The sequence below is a fragment of the Saimiri boliviensis genome, chromosome 20 (assembly GCF_048565385.1).
Source record: "Saimiri boliviensis isolate mSaiBol1 chromosome 20, mSaiBol1.pri, whole genome shotgun sequence".
Lineage (NCBI taxonomy): Eukaryota > Metazoa > Chordata > Mammalia > Primates > Cebidae > Saimiri > Saimiri boliviensis.
This window is the reverse complement of record NC_133468.1, coordinates 27,704,348-27,725,010: the sequence shown is the minus strand read 5'-3', so window position 1 is coordinate 27,725,010 and position 20,663 is coordinate 27,704,348. Positions and strand designations below refer to the sequence as shown.

Below are 20,663 nucleotides of genomic sequence, written 5' to 3'. Positions count from 1 at the left end.
CCCCCTCCTGGGTTCAAGCTAGTCTCCTGAGTAGCTGTGATTATAGGTGTATGCCACCATGCCTGGCTGAAGTTTGTATTTTTAGTAGCGTTGGGGTTTCACCATGTTGGTCAGGCTCCTGACCTCATGATTCACCTGCCCTGACCTCCCAAAGTGCTGGGATTACAGGCGTGAGCCACCACACATGGCAGTTTTAATTTTTAATATTTTTTTGGAGACAGGGTCTTGTTCTGTCTCTCAGGCTGCATGCAGTATCTGCTCACTGCAGCCTCAACCTCCTATGCTGAAGCGATCCTTCCACCTCAGCCTCCAGAGTAGCTAGCTGGGTTACAGGCATAACCACCATGCTCGGTTAATTTTTTTTTTTTTTTTTTTTTTTTTGAGGCGGAGTTTCGCTCTTGTTACCCAGGCTGGAGTGCAATGGCGCAACCTCGGCTCACCGCAGCCTCTGCCTCCTGGGTTCAGGCAATTCTCCTGCCTCAGCCTCCTGAGTAGCTGGGATTACAGGCACGCGCCACCATGCCCAGCTAATTTTTTGTATTTTTAGTAGAGACGGGGTTTCACCATGTTGACCAGGATGGTCTCGATCTCTTGACCTCGTGATCCGCCCGCCTCGGCCTCCCAAAGTGCTGGGATTACAGGCTTGAGCCACCGCGCCCAGCCGATTAATTTTTTTGTATTCTTTTTGTAGAGACGGAGTCTCACCATGTTGCCCAGGCTGGTCTTGAACTCCTGGGCTCAAGTCATCTGCCCACCTTGGCCTCCAGAAGTGCTGAGATAGGTGTGAGCCACCACGCCCAGCTAGAGCTTGCATTTTTTTTTCCCATGGAGATGAAATTCACATAGCATCCAGTTAACCATCTGAAACGTATCCACTTCAGTGGTATTGGGTACATTGATCCTGTGCAGTCACCAGCTATCTTTGGTTTCAAAATTGAATTTTTATTTTAAGCAAGGACAAATGGCATTTGGGTAGAAGTGAGTGGCCCCATGCAGACTGTGACCTTGTAGTCCGTGCTTAGCTTTTCTGAGTTCCAGGGTTTGGAACCATAAAAATAGTAACAAGAATCACAGACCAGGTGCTGTGGCCCAGGTTTGTCATCTCAGCCCTTTGGGAGGCTAAGGTGGGAGGATCACTTGAGCCCAGGAGTTCTAGACCAGACTGGGTAACATAGTGAGATCCTGACTCTATGAAAAAGAAAAAAATCACCTGTAATGGGTGGTGCATTCCTATAGTCCCAGCTATTTGGGAGACTGAGGCAGGAGAATCGATCCCTGGAGGCAGAGGTTGCAGTGAGTCGAGATTGCGCCACTGCATTTCACCCTGGGTGACAGAGCAACAAAAAAGAAATCACATTTATGGCCAGGTGGGGTGGCTAAGGTGGGAGGATTGTTTGAAGCCAGGAGTTTGAGACCAGCCTGGCCAATGTAGCAAGATCCCATCTCTAAAAAAGTAAAAAGAAACCATTAGTTGGTTGTGGTAGTGTGTGGCTGTGGTCCCTGCTACCCAGGAGACTGAGGTTGGAGGATTGATTGAGTTCAGGAGCTGGAGGCTGCAGTGAGCTGTGACTGAGCCACTGCACTGCAGCCTGGGTGAACAGAGCAAGACCCTGTCTCTTACAAGAAAAGAGTCTGGGTGTGGTGGCTCACTCACGCCTATAATCTCAGCACTTTGGGAGGCCAAGGTGGGAGGATTGCTTGAGGACTAGAATTTGAGACCAACTTGGGCAACATAGCAAGACCCCATCTCTACAAAAACAAACAAAAAAAATGTAGCTGGGTGTGATGGTGTGTGCCTGTGGTCCCACTTACCCAGGAGGCTGAGGCTGGAGGATTGATTGAGCTCAGGAGTTGGAGGCTGCAGTGAGCTGTGATTGAGCCACTGCACTGCAGCCTGCATGAAGATAGTGAGACCCTATTTCTAAAAAAAAGAAAAGAAACAGCTGGGTGCGGTGGCTCACGCCTATAATCCCAGCACTTTGGGAGGCTGAGGTGGGAGGATCACCGGAGGTCAGGAGTTCGAGACCAGCCTGACCAATATGGTGAAACCCTGTCTTACAAAAAAAGAGAGAGAGAGAGAGAGAGAGAGAGAGGAAAAAAAAAGAAAAGAAAAGAAACAGCATTTATGCAGTTGGGTAATCCCAAACAGAAGCATGTCCTGGGTGGCAGGTCCCAGGTACTGTGTAGGGGAGAGTTCCCGCCCTCAGGGAGGGAACTGTCTTTCGGGGGAGACAGAGGCATGAAATACACGAGGAGGGTAGAGATCTGTTTCTGAGGGGTTGTGGGTTGTCAGTGTCACTTGGGGCCTGCTTGGGGCCTGTGGCTGTTGGGGGCTTCTCTGGGGCCCGGGAGCCTGGAGGGGGTGAAGGGGGAGAAGTCTAGGAGGCTTTAGGAGCTGTGCCTGAGGGGCCGTGCGGGAAAGGGGGATGGGCATGTAGACGTGACCAGGGGGACGTTTGTACTGGAGAGTGACGTGGAGAGTGGGGGCGCTGGCTTCATGGTCCTAGGTGAGTAGGGATCGTGTGTCCATTTTACAGAGTTGCATACTGAGGCCCTGAGAAGGCACTGACTTGCTGGGGATTCCCGGCTGCCCCGCCCAGCTCGGGAGGAGGGGCTTTGGGTGCCGTTGAGCCCTTGTGGTGGGCAGGAGCCGTTGGCTGGCATCCGGGCCTGGGTGGTGCTGGGCGGGTTTCACAAGCCCAGGCAGGGGTTGGCCTGGGCCGCTAGGCTTCCGTGCAGCCTGGGGCAGGAAGAGCTGGCGGCTGATGTAAGCTCTTGCGCAAACCCCTGGCTGCCGGCTTCCGGAGCCTTCTACCCACCTGCCTGCCACAGCAAGGCGGAAGCCCGGGGCTTGGCGGGGCTTGGAGGCCCTGCTGCCCCGGCTCGGGCTGCATGGATGGACTGACCGGCCACCGAGGCCCTGGGGCCCGAGGGCTTGGCGCTGGAGTCCGGTGAGGGGGCTGGACCAGGCTAGACTGGAGTGTGGGGGCCAGACACGGGGCGGTGGTGATGGGGCATGTGGCCAGAGGGCATCCCCTGCTGCTCTGCGCACTCCAGTCTCTCCTCTGGGGCCCAAGGTGGAGGCCCTGCCCTTCTCTGCCTGACTTTCCCCACATGGACCCCAAAGAAGCGGGGTTGGACATTCTGGGATCCCATGCCTCTGGGAGGCGGTCAGTGAGCACTTGTATGCTGGCCCTTTGTTGGGGAGGACGGGAGTACTGGGGACACAGAGGTTGGGCCGACGTCTCTGAGCTCCCACGGGCAGGACCAGGGCCACCTGGGAGCCTGCATCTCCTGCAAAGCCATCTAACTTCTCCATGCCACCTGTAAACAGTGGCTTAAAGGGGGTGGTGGCTCTAGGGTACACACAGAATCCCTCGGCTGGGGGTGCTTTGCTGCCACCTCCTGAGGGCATTGCCGGGAGGATTTGAAGTCACCTGCACAGTGCCTGGTGCCGGCCAGCTTTTAGTGAATGGGTGCCATGGCTGGTTATTGTTATTATTTATATTTTGGCTCCTGGTCTTGTTCTGTCAGCCGGCGTGGAGTGCAGTGTTATAACTGCAGTCACAGCTCACTGCAGCCTCCAACTCCCAGCCTCAAGCCATCCTCCTGCCTCAGCCTCAAGAGACTGTAGGCGAGAGCCACCTTGCCTGGCCTGTTATTAGCTGTCATTATATTGTTACTGTGGTTAAACACATGCTTCCTTCTCTATCATTCCCAACGGGAGGCATTTTTATCCCCATTTTGTTGATGTGCAAACTGAGACCCGGTGAGGCTGGTGAGGGCAGCCCCTTCCCCAGCTCCTGCATGTTTTCTCTCTGACCTGTGACCCAGAGGCCCGCCAGGGTCTTCCCTTACAGGGAGTGGCGTTTGGGGCTTGTGGGACAGAGCCCCTAGGGGGGTAGCTGGGAGGCGCACTGTCCGATATGGACCCAACCATGTGGGGCATGGCGGTGCTGGCTGCAGCTTGCACCCAGGCCCCAGCTGATGTCCATCATCTTTCTGAGCAGCAGTCAGTCCCGTGGCCCCTGTTGGCAGGGACCCAGGGTCCGTGAAACCTGCTGGCTGGAGGGGTTGCCTGAATGGGGCTCCCTTAGCGACTCCCAGGCCTGCTGTTCCATTCATTCACGGAGTCATTCCCTAAGTCACTGTGGCCTGGTAGTGCCAGCTGTGGACTCAGGGACACCCTGTGGGGCTGCATTGTGAGTCACTGCTTCCCAGCTGTGTGACCTGGCAGTACCCAACCCCAAGTCTCAGCTGCGTCGTCTGTTAAATGGGCACACGGGGCTGGCTAGGGCTGCTGTGGGAAGTCCTTCTCTGGCCACAGAGTGAGTGTCCTCTCTGGGCCTGCAGAGCGCCGAACATGAGCCCCCGCCTGTGCGTTCCCCACCTCCTTGCCCTGTGGCCTCTTGAAGTCCCGGTGCTGTGGGACTTCCAGAGGCCACAGGGCAAGGCGACCTCAGGATTCTGCAGGTGGGGAGAACGGTGCCGTGCTGCATCTGGGCTGCCTGGGCATCGGGTGGCAGGCCCTCCTCCGAAGGTGCCCAGGCCTGAGGGTCTGCTGTGGGGGGCTTCTTGGGGGCTTCCTGCCATCTTGTGCTTCCTCAAGCCCTGGATCTGATTGAGTTGACCCAGGCCCCTCCTGTGATCTGGGGTGGAGTTGGGGCAGGGAAACCCCCTTTGGTCTCCTGGCCAGCATCAGCTCCATGCAGCTGGGGCGAGACGGGGGTCTTGGGGCCGGGGCGGCGGGGCTCACCTGGTTAGCTGCCTGACAGTCCTCCCAACTTCTCTCTGCAGGCGAGGCCTTCCTGGGCAGCTTTGTGGCCAGCGGGATGGGACCCTCGGCCTCATCCCAGGGAAGCCCGGTGCCACTGCCCTCTGACCTCTCCTTCCGCTCCCCCACCCCCAGCAACCTGCCCATGGTGCAGCTGTGGGCTGCCCACGCCCATGAAGGTAAGGAGCGCGCCAGGGTTGGGGCTGAGGGCTGGCGGGGCGCTGTCCTGGACACTCAGGCAACTTCATGTGGCCCTTTATGGTCAATACCTGAGTGAGCTGGGGCTAGCGGGCCCCAGGTCACCTGGTCTCTCGTTCCTCAAACACTTAGGGCTTCCTCTTGTCACTCACAGGGCCTTTGCATGAGCCGTGCTATCTCCTTTGAGCCTGACACCCTGCCCAGGCCACCTCCCATTCCGCCTGTGGCTCAGCTCAGAGACTCCCTCTTCCTCCTCGCTTCTTTTCCATCAGTCACTTGTGACAACAGATTACCTGTTAATTGGTAAACTACCCACTTCCCCACTGGAGTGCTCTGAGTGCAGGTTTGATCTACTCAGCACTGGATCCCTGGTGCATAGTAGGCTCATTAATAATGACAGGAGCAGGCCAGGCATGGTGGCTCACAGTTGTAATCCCAACACTTTGGGAGGTTGAGGTGGGAAGATCACTTGAGGCGAGGTGTTGGAGACCAGCCTGGGCAACGTAGTGAGATGCCTTCTGTTTAAAAAAAAAAAAAAAAATTCCTGCAGTAGAGGGGCCTGGGGCTGGCTTCCCCCCGGGCTGTGAGCAGATTCTGGATTTCTCTAGACCCTCTCTTTCATTCTCTCTGCAAAGGAATGGGTCTGGGGACCTCAGCTCCTCCCCTTCCTCTGGCTTTGACAGGTTCTGGCTGTTGGTTGCTAGGTCCCTCCTCCCTCCTCCCTCCTCCCTCCTCCCTCCTCCCTCCTCCCTCCTCCCTCCTGCCTCCTGCCTCCTGCCTCCTCCCTCCTCCCTCCTCCCTCCTCCCTCCTCCCTCCTCCCTCCTCCCTCCTCCCTCCTCCCTCCTGCCTCCTGCCTCCTCCCTCCTCCCTCCTCCCTCCTCCCTCCTGCCTCCTGCCTTCTCCCTCCTCCCTCCTCCCTCCTCCCTGTCCTGTGGGCTGCAGGACCCCTCCTGTTCTTACAGTGCTTTGCCCATTGCACAGATGAGGCCAGTGAGGCTGCTCCTTCTGGGTGCTTTGGGGAAGGCATCTGAATAGAGGAACCGGGGCGTGCAGCCTGCACAGAGGGCGCCTTCTAGGCTGGGTTTCCACCTGAGCCTCCCACTTTAACCAGGCAAGGTGGGTGCCAGAGGGTCTGAACAAGCAGAGCCTGCCTCTCGTGTCTGTCTGCCCCTAGCTGGCTACCTCCGTGTCTCTGAGACTTCCTTTTCTTTTTGGCCAACAAATCTTAGTAATGACCAAGCACAGAGGGTACTTACCACATTTGAGTGCATGTGCCGCTCACTTCAGTCTCAGAACCAGCCCTGCCTGGAGAGGACTGTTAGGCTCGTTTTTTTGAGACAGGGTCTTGCTCTGTCGCCCAGGCTGGAGTGCAGTGGTGCAATCTCAGCTCACTGCAGCCGCCGCCTCCCAGGCTCAAGACCTTCTCCCACCTCAGCCTCTTGAGTAGCTGGGACTGCAGGTGTACATCATCACACCTGGTTAACTACTGTATTTTTTTTGGTGGAGGCAGGGTTTCACCATGTTTCCCAGGTTGGTATCTTCCTGCCTTGGCCTTGCAAAATGCCAGGTTAACAGGCATAAGCCACTGCGCCTGGCCCAGTAAGCCTGTTAGGTCCATTTTACAGATGGGAGAGCAGAGACCTGTTGCCTGTGTAAAAGGGCTGTTTTTTTTTGTTTTGTTTTGTTTTTGAGACGGAGTTTCGCTCTTGTTAGCCAGGCTGGAGTGCAATGGCGCGATCTTGGCTCACCGCAACCTCCGCCTCCCGGGTTCAGGCAATTCTCCTGCCTCAGCCTCCTGAGTAGCTGGGATTATAGGCACACGCCACCATGCCCAGCTAATTTTTTGTATTTTTTTAGTAGAGACGGGGTTTCACCATGTTGACCAGGTTGGTCTCGATCTCTCGACCTTGTGATCCACCCACCTCGGCCTCCCAAAGTGCTGGGATTACAGGCTTGGGCCACCGCGCCCGGCCTGTTTTTTTTTTTGAAGAGGCACCTCACTGGAGTGCAGTGGTGCGATCTCGGCTCACGGTGATCTCCACATCCTGGGTTCATGTGATTCTGCCTCAGCCTCCTGAGTAGCTGGGATTACAGGCACCCACTACCACATCCAGCTAATTTTTGTATTTTTACCAGAGACAGGATTTCACCATGTTGGCCAGGCTGGTCTCAAACTCCTGACCTTGTGATCCGCCCGCCTCGGCCTCCCAAAGTGCTGGGATTACAGGTGTGAGCCACCACGCCCTTTCTTTCTTTCTTTCTTTCTTTCTTTTTTTTTTTTTTGGAGGAGTCTCACTGTGTCACCCAGGCTGGAGTGCAATGGTGCGATCTTGGCTCACTGCAATGTCTGCCTCCTGGGTTCATGCGATTCTTCTGCCTCAGCCTCCTGAGTAGCTGGGATTACAGGCGCGTGCCATCATGCCTGCTTAATTTTTAGTAGAGATGGGATTTCTCCATGTTGGCCAGGCTGATCTCAAACTCCTGACCTCGTGACCCACCCACCTTGGCCTCCCAAAGTGCTGGGATTACAGGCGTGAGCCACTGTGCCTGGTGGGTTGTATTTTTTTTAGAGAGAGTCTCGCTCTGTCACCCAGGCTGGTGTGCAGTGGTTCGATCTCGCTCACTACAACTTCTGCCTCCCGGGTTCAAGTGATTCTTCTGTCTCGGCCTCCTCAGTAGCTGGGATTACAGGCATATGCCATGATGCCTGGCTAATTTTTGTATTTATTGTAGAGATGGGGTTTCAGCACGTTGGCTAGGTGGGTCTTGAACTCTTGACATCAAGTGATCCACCCAAGTTGACCTCCCAAAGTGCTGGGATTACAGGCGTGAGCCATGGCGCCTGGCTTGGGAGTGCTGTTTGAATGATTGGATGAGAACTGGTATCGGGTGGCCTTTTTCTTTGTGGGTGTTGTCATGGCATGGTTGACAAGGCGGTGCTGGGTAGAAGTCATCGGCCCAGTGGGCCAGCTCCGGGTCCTGCATCTCTGGCCTAAGCAGGGACCACTGGGTATGGAGTATGTGAACCCCTGAGAGATCTCCAGTAGGTCTGGGATCCCATAGGACTCTGAGCTCGGGCAGTAGTCAGGACCCTTACCCAGCACCCTAGCACCCGCCTGCCTCTTGGGCTGCCATTCTGTGTACCCTTTAAAAATACATACTATTTAAAATTTCTTTATATAGAGATCAGGTCTCGCTGTGTTTCCCTGGCTGGTCTCAAACTCCTGGGCTCAAGCAGTCCTCCCGCTTTGGCCTCCCAGAGCACTGGGATTAAATATGTGAGCCGCCATGCCTAGCTTCTGTGTGCTCTCTTAGGTGACTTCTCTATTGGCCACCCCTTCTTTCTTTTGTCCTGCAAGGCCCTGATTCTGTTTGTTTATTATTATTTTTTGAGATGGAGTTTTGCACTCTCGCCCAGGCTGGAGTGCAGTGACGTGATCTTGACTCACTGTAACCTCCGCCTCCTGGGTTCAAGCAATTCTCCTGCCTCAGCCTCCGGAGTAGCTGGGATTACAGGTGCCTGCCACCATACCTGGCTGATTTTTTTTTTTTTTTTTTTGAGGTGGAGTTTCGCTCTTGTTACCCAGGCTGGAGTGTAACGGTGCGATCTCAGCTCACCGCAACCTCTGTTGTCTCCTGGGTTCAAGCAATTCTCCTGCCTCAGCCTCCCAAGTAGCTGGGACTACAGGCATGCGCCACCATGCCCAGCTAACTTTTTGTATTTATAGTAGAGATGGCATTTCACCATGTTGACCAGGATGGTCTCGATCTCTTGACCTCGTGATCCACCCGTCTCGGCCTCCCAAAGTGCTGAGATTATAGGCGTGAGCCACTGTGCCTGGCCTGATTTTTGTATTTTTAATAGAGACAGGGTTTTATTATGTTGGCTAGGCTGATCTCGAACTCTTGACCTCATGATCCATCCCTTGGCCTCCCAAAGTGCTGGGATTACAGGCATGAGCCGCTGCGCCCGGCCCTTGTTTATTTCTATTTTTCAAAAATTTCTGGGCCAGGCGCAGTGGCTCATGCTTGTAATCCCAGCACCCTGGGAGGCTGAGGCAGGCAGGCGGATCGCTTGAGGCCTGGAGTTCCATTGCTGGTGGGGGCCTTTGGGGAGTGGCGGGGAGGATCCTTGGTGGGAGGAATTCCTTCCTGGTAGCTCCTGCTTGGGAGATGGAGCAGCTGAAGATTCGGGGTCCAGTTAGGTTCAGAGATGGCAAGTGATGAGCCTGAGGTCACACAGCAGAGAAAGGGCCCGTGTTAGGCTGAATTCAAGAGTCCTGGCTGCAGGGTCAGATGACCTGGATTCAAAGCCAGGCTCCTCTGCTGTATCGTCTTGGGCAAGTGGTCTTCTCTAAGTTTTCTCGTCCTTAAAATGAGGACATGAAGCCTCTTCCTCTTAGGTTATTTTGGAGGTTTGGATGAGGATGACAGTGGCAAAACTCTCGGTCATGCTTGGTAGGCTGTCACTGGCCCCTGCTAGTTGGATCCATTTTGATCCTCTTCTTGGGGGGACTGGGTGGGCCTGGGGAGAGGCCCAGGGTTGGGGAGTGGGGGAATGCATTGCCCTGGGGAGCCGCTGGAACCCTCGAGGCTCCCTGCACCAGCGGTCTGCTGCCAAAATATCTCCAGGAGCTGGAAGGAAGCTCTGTGGGCAGCTGCAGTGGCCAGGTCCAGCTTTTCTCTCTTTTCTTACAGGCTTCTCCCACCTGCCCAGTGGGCTGTACCCATCCTACCTCCACCTGAACCACCTGGAGCCCCCCAGCAGCGGGAGCCCCCTCCTCAGCCAGCTGGGTCAGCCCAGCATTTTTGATACCCAGAAAGGTCAGGGGCCAGGAGGAGGTGAGACTGTGGGGTCTGGGGTGGGGGTGGGGGTGGCGCAGGAGCCTTCTGAGAAGCTTCTGTGGCCCTTGGCGGCATCCAGGCAGCCCCCAGCTCTGTCCAGGATGCTTGCTTTTTTTTTTTCTTTTTGAGACAGGGTCTCACTGTGTTGCCCAGGCTGGAGTGCAGTGGTGTGATCATAGCTCACTGCAGCCTCAAACTCCCAAATGATGCTCCTGCCTCAGCTCCCCCAAGTAGCAGGAACTGCAGACCTGCCCCACTACACCCAGCTGACTTTTTAAACTTTTTATAGAGCTGAAGTCTTGCTGTGTTGCCCAGGCTGGTTTCAAACTCCTGGCCTCAAGCAATCCTCCTGCTTTGGCTTCCCAAGGTGCTGTGGGATTCCAGGTGTGAGCCATTGTGGCCTAAGATGCTTTTCTGAGACCTGAGTTCTAAGCCTTCCCCACAGATTCCCTGGGCCCACCCACAGCCCCAGGTGCCTTCTAGTCACACTCTCCCCTTAGGGGGCCTGCTAGGCCTTCTTGGCAGCTCTGAAAACCCTCAGCCTTTGCTTTTACAGATGATGAAACTGAGGGGATACCTTTCCTTGGTGTGAAACCTTGGGGCTCCCTGCACCCAAACAGTTTAATTTCCAAGAAAAAGAAAACACTGCTGGGACAGTGCTCACGCCTGTAATCTCAGCACTTCGGGAGGCAAAGGCGGGTGGATCACCTGTCAGGAGTTGGAGACCAGTCTGACCAACATGGTGAAACCCCACCTCTACTAAACATACAAAAATTAGCCGGAGGGTGTGTGCCTGTAATCCCAGCTACTCGGGAGGCTGAGGAAGGAGAATTGCTTGAACCTGGGAGGTGGAGGATGCAGTAGCTGAGTTTGCACCACTGCACTCCTCCAGCCTGGGCGAAAGAACAAGACTCCATCTCCGAAAAACAAAAACCACTGGAGACGGCACGGGTTGGCTCGGCCCCTCTCAGGGTCCCCCTCTGCCCAGGCAGGGGTGGGAGGTGGCGCACCCTCACTGCGGTTCCCTTCTCTGCAGACGGCTTCTACCTGCCCACCGCTGGGGCTCCGGGCGCCCTGCACTCTCACGTGCCCTCGGCCCGAACCCCTGGCAGCGGCCACTCCTCGGGTGCCCGGCCAAAGGCTCGTCGTCGCGGGAAGGTTCAGCCAAGGAGCGGGCAGGTCGCGGTGGGGAGCCGCCTCCGCTGTTCGGCAAGAAGGACCCACGCGCACGGGCCGAGGAGGCCGCCGGGACTGCGCGGCGTGGTGGATCTGACCCAGGAGGCACGCGCCGAGGGCCGCCAGGACCGTGGACCCCCACGCCTGGCCGAGCGCCTGTCACCATTCCTGGCTGAGTCTAAGACCAAGAACGCGGCGCTGCAGCCGTCGGTGCTGACCCTGTGCAACGGCGCCGGGGACGTGGGGCTGCCTGCGCTGGTGGCCGAGGCGGGCCGCGGCGGCGCCAAGGAGACCGCTCGGCAGGACGAGGGCACACGGCTGCGGCGCACGGAGGCCCTGCTTCCCGGGCCACGCCCCTGCCCCTCGCCGCTGCCTCCGCCGACTGCGCCGCCCAAAGGGCCGCCTGCGCCCCCCGCGGCCACCCCTGCTGGCGTCTACACCGTCTTCCGAGAGCCAGGCCGGGAGCACCGCGTGGTGGCCCCCACCTTCGTGCCTTCTGTGGAGGCCTTTGACGAGCGCCCCGGACCCATACAGATCGCGTCCCAGGCGCGCGATGCCCGGGCCCGTGAGCGCGAGGCAGTTAGGCCGGGGGTTCTGCAGGCGCCCCCCGGCTCCCCGCGGCCTCTGGACCGGTCCGAGGGCCTGCGCGAGAAGAACTCGGTCATCCGCTCGCTCAAGCGGCCGCCCCCCACGGACGCCCCCACGGTGCGGGCTGCACGCGCCTCCCCAGATCCCCGCGCCTACCTGCCTGCCAAGGAGCTGCTCAAGCCGGAGGCGGATCCACGGCCCTGCGAACGTGCACCCGCGGCCCAGCCGGTCCTGCGCCCCAACAGGCCGCCAAGCTCTTCGGCTTGGAGCCCGGGCGCCCCCCGCCTGCGGGCCCTGAGCACAAATGGAAACCCTTCGAGCTGGGCAACTTTGCTACCACACAGATGGCCGTGCTGGCCGCGCAGCACCACCATGCCAGCCGTGCCGAAGAGGAGGCTGCTGTGGTCGTCGCCGCCTCCTCCAAGAAGGCCTACCTGGATCCTGGGGCTGTGCTGCCGCGCTCAGCGGCCACCTGCGGCCGGCCCATTGCCGACATGCACTCTGCAGCCCATGGGCCTGGGAGAGGCCTCGGCTATGCAGAGCCTTATAAAGTACAGTGGCAGCTTTGCCCGGGAGGCTGTGGCGGTGCGCCCTGGTGGCTGTGGCAAGAAGAGCCCCTTTGGAGGTTTGGGCACCATGAAACCTGAGCCTGCGCCCACCTCTACGAGTACCCCCCGAGCCCAGGCCCGACTCCCACACCCCGGAGGCCCTGCATCGGGCAGCGGCCGGCAGCTGAAGCGGGACCCTGAGAGGCCCGAGAGTGCCAAGGCTTTTGGGCGTGAGGGCTCTGGTGCCCAGGGTGAGGCAGAAGTGCGACACCCGCCCGTGGTATTGCAGTGGCTGTGGCCCGGCAGAAGGACAGTGGCGGCAGTGGCCGGCTGGGCCTTGACTGGCAGACCAGGAGCGTTCTTTGTCGCTGAGTGACGTCAAAGGTAGGTCCTGGGTCCTACCCCAGCCCCTTCCTTTCCCGCCTACCTACCCCGACGTTCCACTTCTCCGTGTCTCCTTCCCGCCCTCCCTGGCACCCTCGCCTCTCCCTGCCTTCCAGGCACCGTTTGTTTTTTTCTCTCACTTGAGGGCTGTGGCTGCTCTTGGAAGTTTATTGCTTTTTCTATTGTGCACATAGAAAAATGTGTAAAATGCAGAAAAAGAGAACAAAGAAGAAGGACCGTTATGTTTTCTCTGTACCCTGAGTACTTCTGTGTCGTTTCCTGAATTCATTTTGCCGTGTAATTTGCTTCTACCTGCAGAGCCCTTGGCGCGTAGGATCTCCGCGCAGTTTCCCGTATATTACAGTGTGGGTCCTTTCCCCTCGCTCAGTCTTTATAAGTATCATTTTTTTTAATGGCCCTAAATGTTCTGTTGAGAGCATGTACCTTAGTTCAGCTTCCTGTTCCCTTGGTGGGCATTCGAGCTTGTTCCTTCTCGGATGTTTTGTGTTCGGAATGTTGCATTCAGTCTTTTTGTGCACTGCACCTTCGTGGTATTTTTAGTCATTTCCTAAGAATAGACGGTCTTGGGAATAGACAAACATGAAACCTTCAATTTGAAGTCATCAAGGGACCTAACTGTGCCTTACCGATTCCAGTGGCCTTGGTACCTAGCCAGCCTGGGGTGTGGCAGTGTAGGCATGGATGAGGAAGTGAGTGTTCGAGGAACAGGGAGGAACCGGGGTTCCAGCATCCTTAGGGTCGTGACACTCAGTACTCGAGTGACTTCTTAGGTAGACAGTTTATGCACCTGTTAGCGGTTTGGGAGCCTCTGTTATATTTTGGACTCTTCAGGATGGGTTTATTTTTTAGTTTTTTTTGAGACGGAGTTTTGCTCTTGTTGCCCAGGCTGGAGTGCAATGGCGCGATTTTGGCTCACCGCAACCTCCGCCTCCTGGGTTCAGGCAATTCTCCTGCCTCAGCCTCCTGAGTAGCTGGGATTACAGGCACCCGCCACTATGCCCAGCTAATTTTTAGTATTTTTAGTAGAGACGGGGTTTCACCATGTTGACCAGGATGGTCTCGATCTCTTGACCTCGTGATCCACCTGCCTCGGCCTCCCAAAGTGCTGGGATTACAGGCTTGAGCCACTGCGCCTGGCCTATTTTTTAGTTTTTAAATTATTTTGTTTTACAGACAGGGTCTTGCTCTGTCATCCAGGCTGGAATGTGGTGGTGTTGTCATAGCTTTTACTGTAACCTTAATGTCCTGGGCTTAAGTGATCCTCCCACCTCAGCCTCCTAAGTAGTTGGGACCCCAGGTGTGTGCTACTACACCTGACTAATTTTTTCTTTTTTGTTCTTTTTTTTTTTTTTGAGACAGAGTCTTGCTCTATTGCCCAGGCTGGAGTGCGGTGGTGTCATCTTGGCTCACTGCAACCTCTGCCTCCTGGGTTAAAGTGATTCTCCTGCCTCAACCTCCTGAGTAGCTGGGACTACAGGCGTGCACCACCACACCTGGTCCATTTTTGCTCTTTTAGTAGAGACGGGGTTTTACCATGATGGCAAGTCTGGTCTCGAACTCCTGACCTCAGGTGATCTGCCTGCCTCCCAAAGTGCTAGGATTACAGGTGTGAGCCACCGGGGCCAGCCAATTTTTTCACTTTTTTTGTAGAGCTGGGGTCTTGCTGTGTTGCCCAGGCTGGTCTTGAACTCCTGGCCTCATGTGTTCCTTCTCCGGCCTCCCAAAGTGCTGGGATTGGATTACAAGGTTGTGCCACCATGCTGGCCACAATTCTGTTTTAATATTTTTCTTAAAAAACTGTTGCTGCCAGGGAGGCTTGGACGACAGAATGAGACCCTGTCTCGAAAAAATACAATAAAAATTAAAAAATAAAAAGGTTGCTAATTTCAGTAGGGAAGGATGGTGCATTTCTGTAAGTTTCTAGTGAGGCGGGCATTTCTGCAAAGCTTGGCTGGTTGTCGAATTTCCTGTGTCCCTTGTCTAGTATGCTGTCGGGGTTCCTTCTGGGATTCGCGGGAGTTCACATTTGAGATGTGTTTGTTGGAACGCCTGACTTGGTCTGTCCAGAAGGTGGCACACTGCTGAGCCAAGATCCTCGCCTGCCGGTTGGGACTGAGGCTGTAACACAGCCTGCATGGTGTGGGGTCTCAGCCTGGGATAAGGGCAAGGGAAGCCACCCGCGTCCACTCACTCCTAACTCATGGGACATCCCCCCAGCCTGCGTCCCATGCTCACCTGCTGGAAGCTCACACCAGTTCCGTGGTCTGGGTCCCTGCTTGTGTCACCCACAGAGCTTCCATTCCTCCTCCTTTTTTTTTCTGAGATGGAGTTTTGCTCTTGTTGCCCACACTGGAGTGCAGTGGTGTGATCTTGGCTCACCACAACTTCCGCCTCCCAGGTTCAAGTGATTCTCCTGCCTCAGCCTCCCGAGTAGCTGGGATTACAGGCATGCGCCACCACGCCTGGCTAATTTTGTATTTTTAGTAGAGATGGGGTTTCTTCATGTTGGTCAGGCTGGTCTCGAACTCCTGACCTCAAGTGATCCGCCCGCCTCGGCATCCCAAAGTGCTGGGATTGTAGACCTGAGCCACCGCATCCGGCTCAGATTCTACTTCTGTCAACTGCATAGGGATCTTGGGTGCCCGTCTCCTGGGGCTCCAGCCTTCCCTGGTCTGGTCTTCCAAGTCTACCTGGGCTTGGGCCTTGCTCCATGGTGAGTGGCATAGCTGGGTCTGGTCACTACCACTTCCTAGTTCTACTGTCTCAATTCTTTTTTTCCCAGACAGCCCAGTAGGCCACAGGCCACCCTCGTCATACAGCCCCGCCTACCCAATGGTTGTGTACACCATGGCTGCAGAGGACCATATAGATGCCCTTCCTTGTTCCCCTCCCAGAGTCCACCCGGACCCCATACTCTGAGGATGGGGGCCTGGGCCCCTCTGGCTGGCTGAATCTCCTAGCTGTGTCATTTTTTTTTTTGAGACAGTCTCGTTCTGTCACCCAGGCTGGAGTGCAGTGGCGCGATCTTGGCTCTGGTTAAAGCGATTCTCCAGCCTCAGACTCCCGAGTAGTTTGCGCTACAGGCACGGCTAATGTTTTGTATTTTTAGTAGACAGGTTTCACCATATTGGCTAGGATGGTCTCAATCTCCTAACCTCGTAATCTGCCCGCTTCAGCCTCCCAAAGTGCTGGGCTTACAGGTGTGAGCCACCGTATCTGGCACTTTCTCTTCTTTCTTTTTTTTTCTGAGATGGAGTTTTGCTGTTACTGCCCAGGCTGGAGTGCAATAGTGTGATCTCAGCTCACTGCAATCTCTACCTCCTGGGTTTAAGTGATTCTCCTGCCTCAGCTTCCTGAGTAGCTGGGATCACAGGCACCCGCCACCATGCCTAGCTAATTTTGTATTTTTTTAGTAGAGATGGGGTTTCATCATGCTGGGCAGGCTGGTTGCACATTCCTGACCTCAAGTGATCTGCCTGCCTCGGCCTCCCGAAGTGCTGGGATTGCAGGCCTGAGCCACCATGCCCAGCCAGCCGTGTGACTTTCACAGCACCCCGATGCCTGTCCCAGCCAGCCCTGGGCATCTGCACGGCCACGCCCTCCCATCCTCTGTGCCTTCATCTCCCTGTGGAGCCACCTTGGATGAGGCCTGTCTTTGGATTTTGAATTGGGAGGTGGGGCTCTGTCAGGCTTGTCTTGGATTCTCTTCATCCAGCAGGGCCGACTCAGAGTTGAGCAATGGTTAGTGAGTGTTTGTTGACCGACTGTGCACACTGCCCTATGCAGAGCCCCTGGGAGCCAGGGAAGTCCTGCTAAGCTCTGGCTCTGGAGGCTTTGCGTGAGAACCTGCCTTATTCTGGGACAGAAGGAGGGAGGGGGCAACAGCCTTTGGATTGGAGGTGACCAGCTTGGTGGTGGAAAAATCCCTCCTGCTCATAGGTTTGGGGCTGTGGACCCCCTGGGAGGCAGGAGATCTCTTTTGAACCCTTTCTCTGGAAGGATGCTCCTATCACATGGGGTGGCACCTTTGTTTGGGGCTCATGGTCACTGGAGTCCATCTGAGATCCCAGAGTACCTGCCTGTGCTCAAGAGGCTGTGAATATGTGTGTGGGGGAGGGAGGGGAGAATGTGTGTGTGAGAATGTGAGAGAAGGAGTGAGGGTGTGCTAGAGGTTTGGGATGAGATGTTTGGGGATTTGTCTGAAGCTGTCCTCTGTTGGTGCTGATGTTTGAAAAGTAGGTGACTGTTTTAGGGGCTGGTGCTCACTCCTGTAATCCCAACACTTCAGAAGGCCGAGGTAGGAGGATTACTTGAACTTACGAGTTTGAGGCCAGCCTGGGCAACATAGCAAGACCTTGTCTCTACCAAAAGTAAAAATAGGCCGGGTGTGGTGGCTCACATCTGTAATCCCAGCACTTTGGGAGGCCGAGGCAGGTGGATCACCTGAGGTCAGGAGTTCGAGATCTGCCCGGCTAACATGGTAAAACCCCATCTCTACTAACTAAAAATACAAAATTAAACGAGTGTGGTGGTACATGCCTGTAATCCCAGCTACTTGAGAGGCCGAAGCAGGAGAATCACTTGAACCTGGGAAGAAGAGATTACAGTGAGCTGAGATTGTGCCATTGCACTCCAGCCTGGGCAACAAGAGGGAAATTCCATCTCAAAACATAAAAAATTGGCTAGGCACGGTGGCTCACTCCCATTAATTCCCAACATTTGGGGAGGCTGAGGCGGGTTGATCACGAGGTCAGGAGTTCAAGATCAGTCTGGTCTACATAGTGAAACCCCGTCTCTACTAAAAATACAAAAAATTAGCTAGGTGTGGTGGTGTGCACCTGTAAGCTACTTGGGAGACTGAGGCAGGAGAATTGTGTGAACCCGGGAGGCGGAGGTTGCGGTGGGCTGAGCTCGCGCCATTGCACTCCAGCTTGGGCGACAGTATGAGACTTCATCTCAAAAATAAATAAATAAAATAAAAATTAAAAATGAAAAAGAAATTATCTGGATATGTGGCGTGCCTGTAGTCCCAGCTACTAAGGAGGTTGAAGTGGGAGGATGGCTTGAGTCCAGGAGGTCAAGGCTGCAGTGAGCTGTGATTGTCTCACTGCACTCCAGCCTGGGCAACAGAGGGAGTGCAGTCTCTAAAAGAAAAAAGTAGGTGGCTGGATTCTGTCTCTCCTTAAAAAAAAATATCCTGTAAGAAGCGGTGGTTTCTCTTTGGACAACCCAGCCCGAGTGCTGAGCAACTTTGAAAGGAGGGAGGAGAGGCCGGGCTCACTCCTGCATTTTTCACTGATCCCAGCACTTCTGGAGGTTGAGGCGGGCAGATCATGAGGTCAGGAGATTGAGACCATCCTGGCTGATATGGTGAAACCCCATCTCAACTAAAAATACAAAAAATTAGCTGGGCATAGTGGTGCATACCTGTAATCCCAGGTACTCAGGAGGCTGAGGCAGGAGAATTGCCTGAACCCAGGAGGTGGAGGTTGCAGTCAGTTGAGATCATGTCACTGTACTCCAGCCTGGGCAGCAGAGCAAGACTCCGTCTCAAAAAAAAAAAAAAAAAAAAAAATGCTGTCTTGACCTCACCCCCAGTCCCTCCCTGCTGCCTCGGGCTGTCAGGAGGCTGCTCGGCCTTAGTCTCTTGCCTTTTGGAGCGGGCCCTCTGCCTCTGAATGGGTTCAAGTCCAGGCTCTGCCCTTTGGAGCTGTGTAACCTTGAACAAGAGCCTGCAGCCCTCTGGGCCCCGGGGGTGGCTTATCTGCTTGATGCCAGGTAGACTGATGGGCACATAGTAGGTGCGTTATAAACAGGCCCCTCTCTCTCGTCTGCTAACATTCAGGCACTAGGGTCTTAGAATGTGCCTGCTTATGCCGGGAAGCCCAGGTTCCCTGTCCTCACAAAGGATCTAGGTCTGGCCTCAGGGGGTCTTGGACCTTGAGATGGACGAAGGACAGGCATTACCTACATTTGTGAGCCCTGCGCAGTCAGAACTGGCACAGCCGAGAACCCAAGAATGATGAGAGTCATCCTTGCCGGATGCAGTGGCTCACCCCTGTAATCCCACCTTTTTTTTTTTTGAGACGGAGTTTCACTCTTGCTACGCAGGCTGGAGTGCAATGGCGCGATCTCGGCTCACCGCAACCTCCGCCTCCTGGGTTCAGGCAATTCTCCTGCCTCAGCCTCCTGAGTAGCTGGGATTACAGGCACGCGCCACCACGCCCAGCTAGTTTTTTGTATTTTTAGTGGAGACAGGGTTTCACCATGTTGACCAGGATGGTCTCGATCTCTCGACCTCATGATCCACTCGCCTCGGCCTCCCAAAGTGCTGGGATTACAGGCTTGAGCCACCGCGCCCGGCCAATCCCACCTCTTTAGAAGGCCAAGGTGTGCAGATCACGTGAGCTCAGGAGTTCGAGACCAGCCTGGCTAACATAGTGAAACCCGAACTCTGCAAAAAACAAATAAATAAATAGGCCGGGTGCCGTGGCTCATGCCTATAATCCCAGCACTTTGGGAGGCCGAGGCAGGCAGATCACGAGGTCAAGAGATTGAGACCATTCTGGCCAACATGGTGAAACCTCGTCTCTACTAAAAATACAAAAAGTTAACTGGGCATGGTGGCCCACGCCTGTAGTCCCAGCTATTCGGGAGGCTGAGGCAGGAGAATCGCTTGAACCCGGAAGACAGAGGTTGCAGTGAGCCGAGATCACACCACTGCACCCCAGCCTGGCAACAGAGCGAGACTCCATCTCAGAAAAATAAAAACAAATAAATAATCCAAGCATAGTGGTGTGGTAGCACCTGTAGTCCCAGCTACTGGGAGGCTGAGTTGGGAGGTCACTTGAGCCCAGCAGGTCAAGGCTGCAGTGAGATTGCATCATTGCACTCCAACCTGGGTGACAGGGTGAAACCCTGTCTCAGAAACAAAACAAAACAAAAGGGGCCGGGCGCGGTGGCTCAAGCCTGTAATCCCAGCACTTTGGGAGGCTGAGGCGGGTGGATCACGAGGTCAAGAGATCGAGATCATCCTGGTCAACATGGTGAAACCCCGTCTCTACTAAAAAATACTAAAAATTAGCTGGGCATGGTGGCACGTGCCTGTAATCCCAGCCACTCAGGAGGCTGAGGCAGGAGAATTGCCTGAACCCAGGAGGTGGAGGTTGCGGTGAGCCGAGATCGCGCCATTGCACTCCAGCCTGGGTAACAAGAGCGAAACTCCGTCTCAAAAAAAAACAAAACAAAACAAAACAAAACAAAACAAAAAAACAAAAGCAGTCCTTGCCGTTGAGACAGCAGCCTCTGTGAGCAGACAGCTCCACGAGGTCCCCATTCACAGATGGGGAGACTGAGGCCTGCAGGAATGAGGTGGGGCTGAGCCGGAGCCCTGAGCTGAGCTCCATCTATCCCACCTCTTCACTGGCCCAGCACCTCTATGGTGGGACAGGTCTGGGAGGGAGGGGCTGTGGGGATGTCCCCACCCCCAGCATCACAGAAGGTGGCTGGGGTTGCAGAGCTGGGTGTTTGCCATGGTGTTGGTGACAAGCCTGCTGGGGCTTCTATCCTGTCACCCCCCCGCCCCGCCCCATCTGTGTCCCTGGACCCCTGGAGAGCAACCCTATCTATCTGTAACTGCTCAGAGAGAGGCCAGGAAGGGGTTGCCATGGGAACTGGGTCTCCGAGCCTCGGGCTCCTAATGTAATGGCTGCGATGTGGGGCGCGTGACCTGTAGGGGGGGCAGTTGTAGCCGTGGACTGGTGGGATTTTGCTGCAGGGCACCCTCACCCCATCATAGGCCCTGGGGTGGGGGCTGCAGATAGGGGACGGCAGTGATGATGGGGGCTGGAGAGGGCCCCGTGGCCCTTCGTACTTGGGGCTGTGTGCGTCCGTGTTTAGCAGGGCCAACTCGAAGCCTGATCTCATATGTGATGCCTCCGTGTTAGTCTTGTGACCTGGGAATGTTTATTTAATCTCCCTGCACCTCAGTTTCCTCATGTGGAAGATAAGGATGAGAGCTGGGACCCGCCTCCTGGGTTGATGGTGATTGAATGGGTTTGTGTGCGCAGAGTTGTTTGGGCCCCTGCTGGGCACAGGGGCAGCCTTTGTTTGTTTATCCACTTCATTT

The 20,663-nt window shown here is 55.5% G+C and overlaps 1 protein-coding gene across 1 annotated transcript in view; it reads left to right on the top strand.

The window, feature by feature from the left end:
• Positions 1-20,663, top strand: part of TNRC18 (trinucleotide repeat containing 18) — a 112,728-nt gene that overhangs the window by 17,876 nt on the left and 74,189 nt on the right. The window contains 9 exon segments of the mRNA XM_074390629.1: positions 4,798-4,953; positions 9,672-9,815; positions 10,855-10,944; positions 10,947-11,071; positions 11,073-11,796; positions 11,799-12,100; positions 12,102-12,405; positions 12,408-12,458; positions 12,461-12,514. Of these exon segments, the coding sequence (XP_074246730.1) occupies positions 4,798-4,953; positions 9,672-9,815; positions 10,855-10,944; positions 10,947-11,071; positions 11,073-11,796; positions 11,799-12,100; positions 12,102-12,405; positions 12,408-12,458; positions 12,461-12,514 (1,950 nt within the window).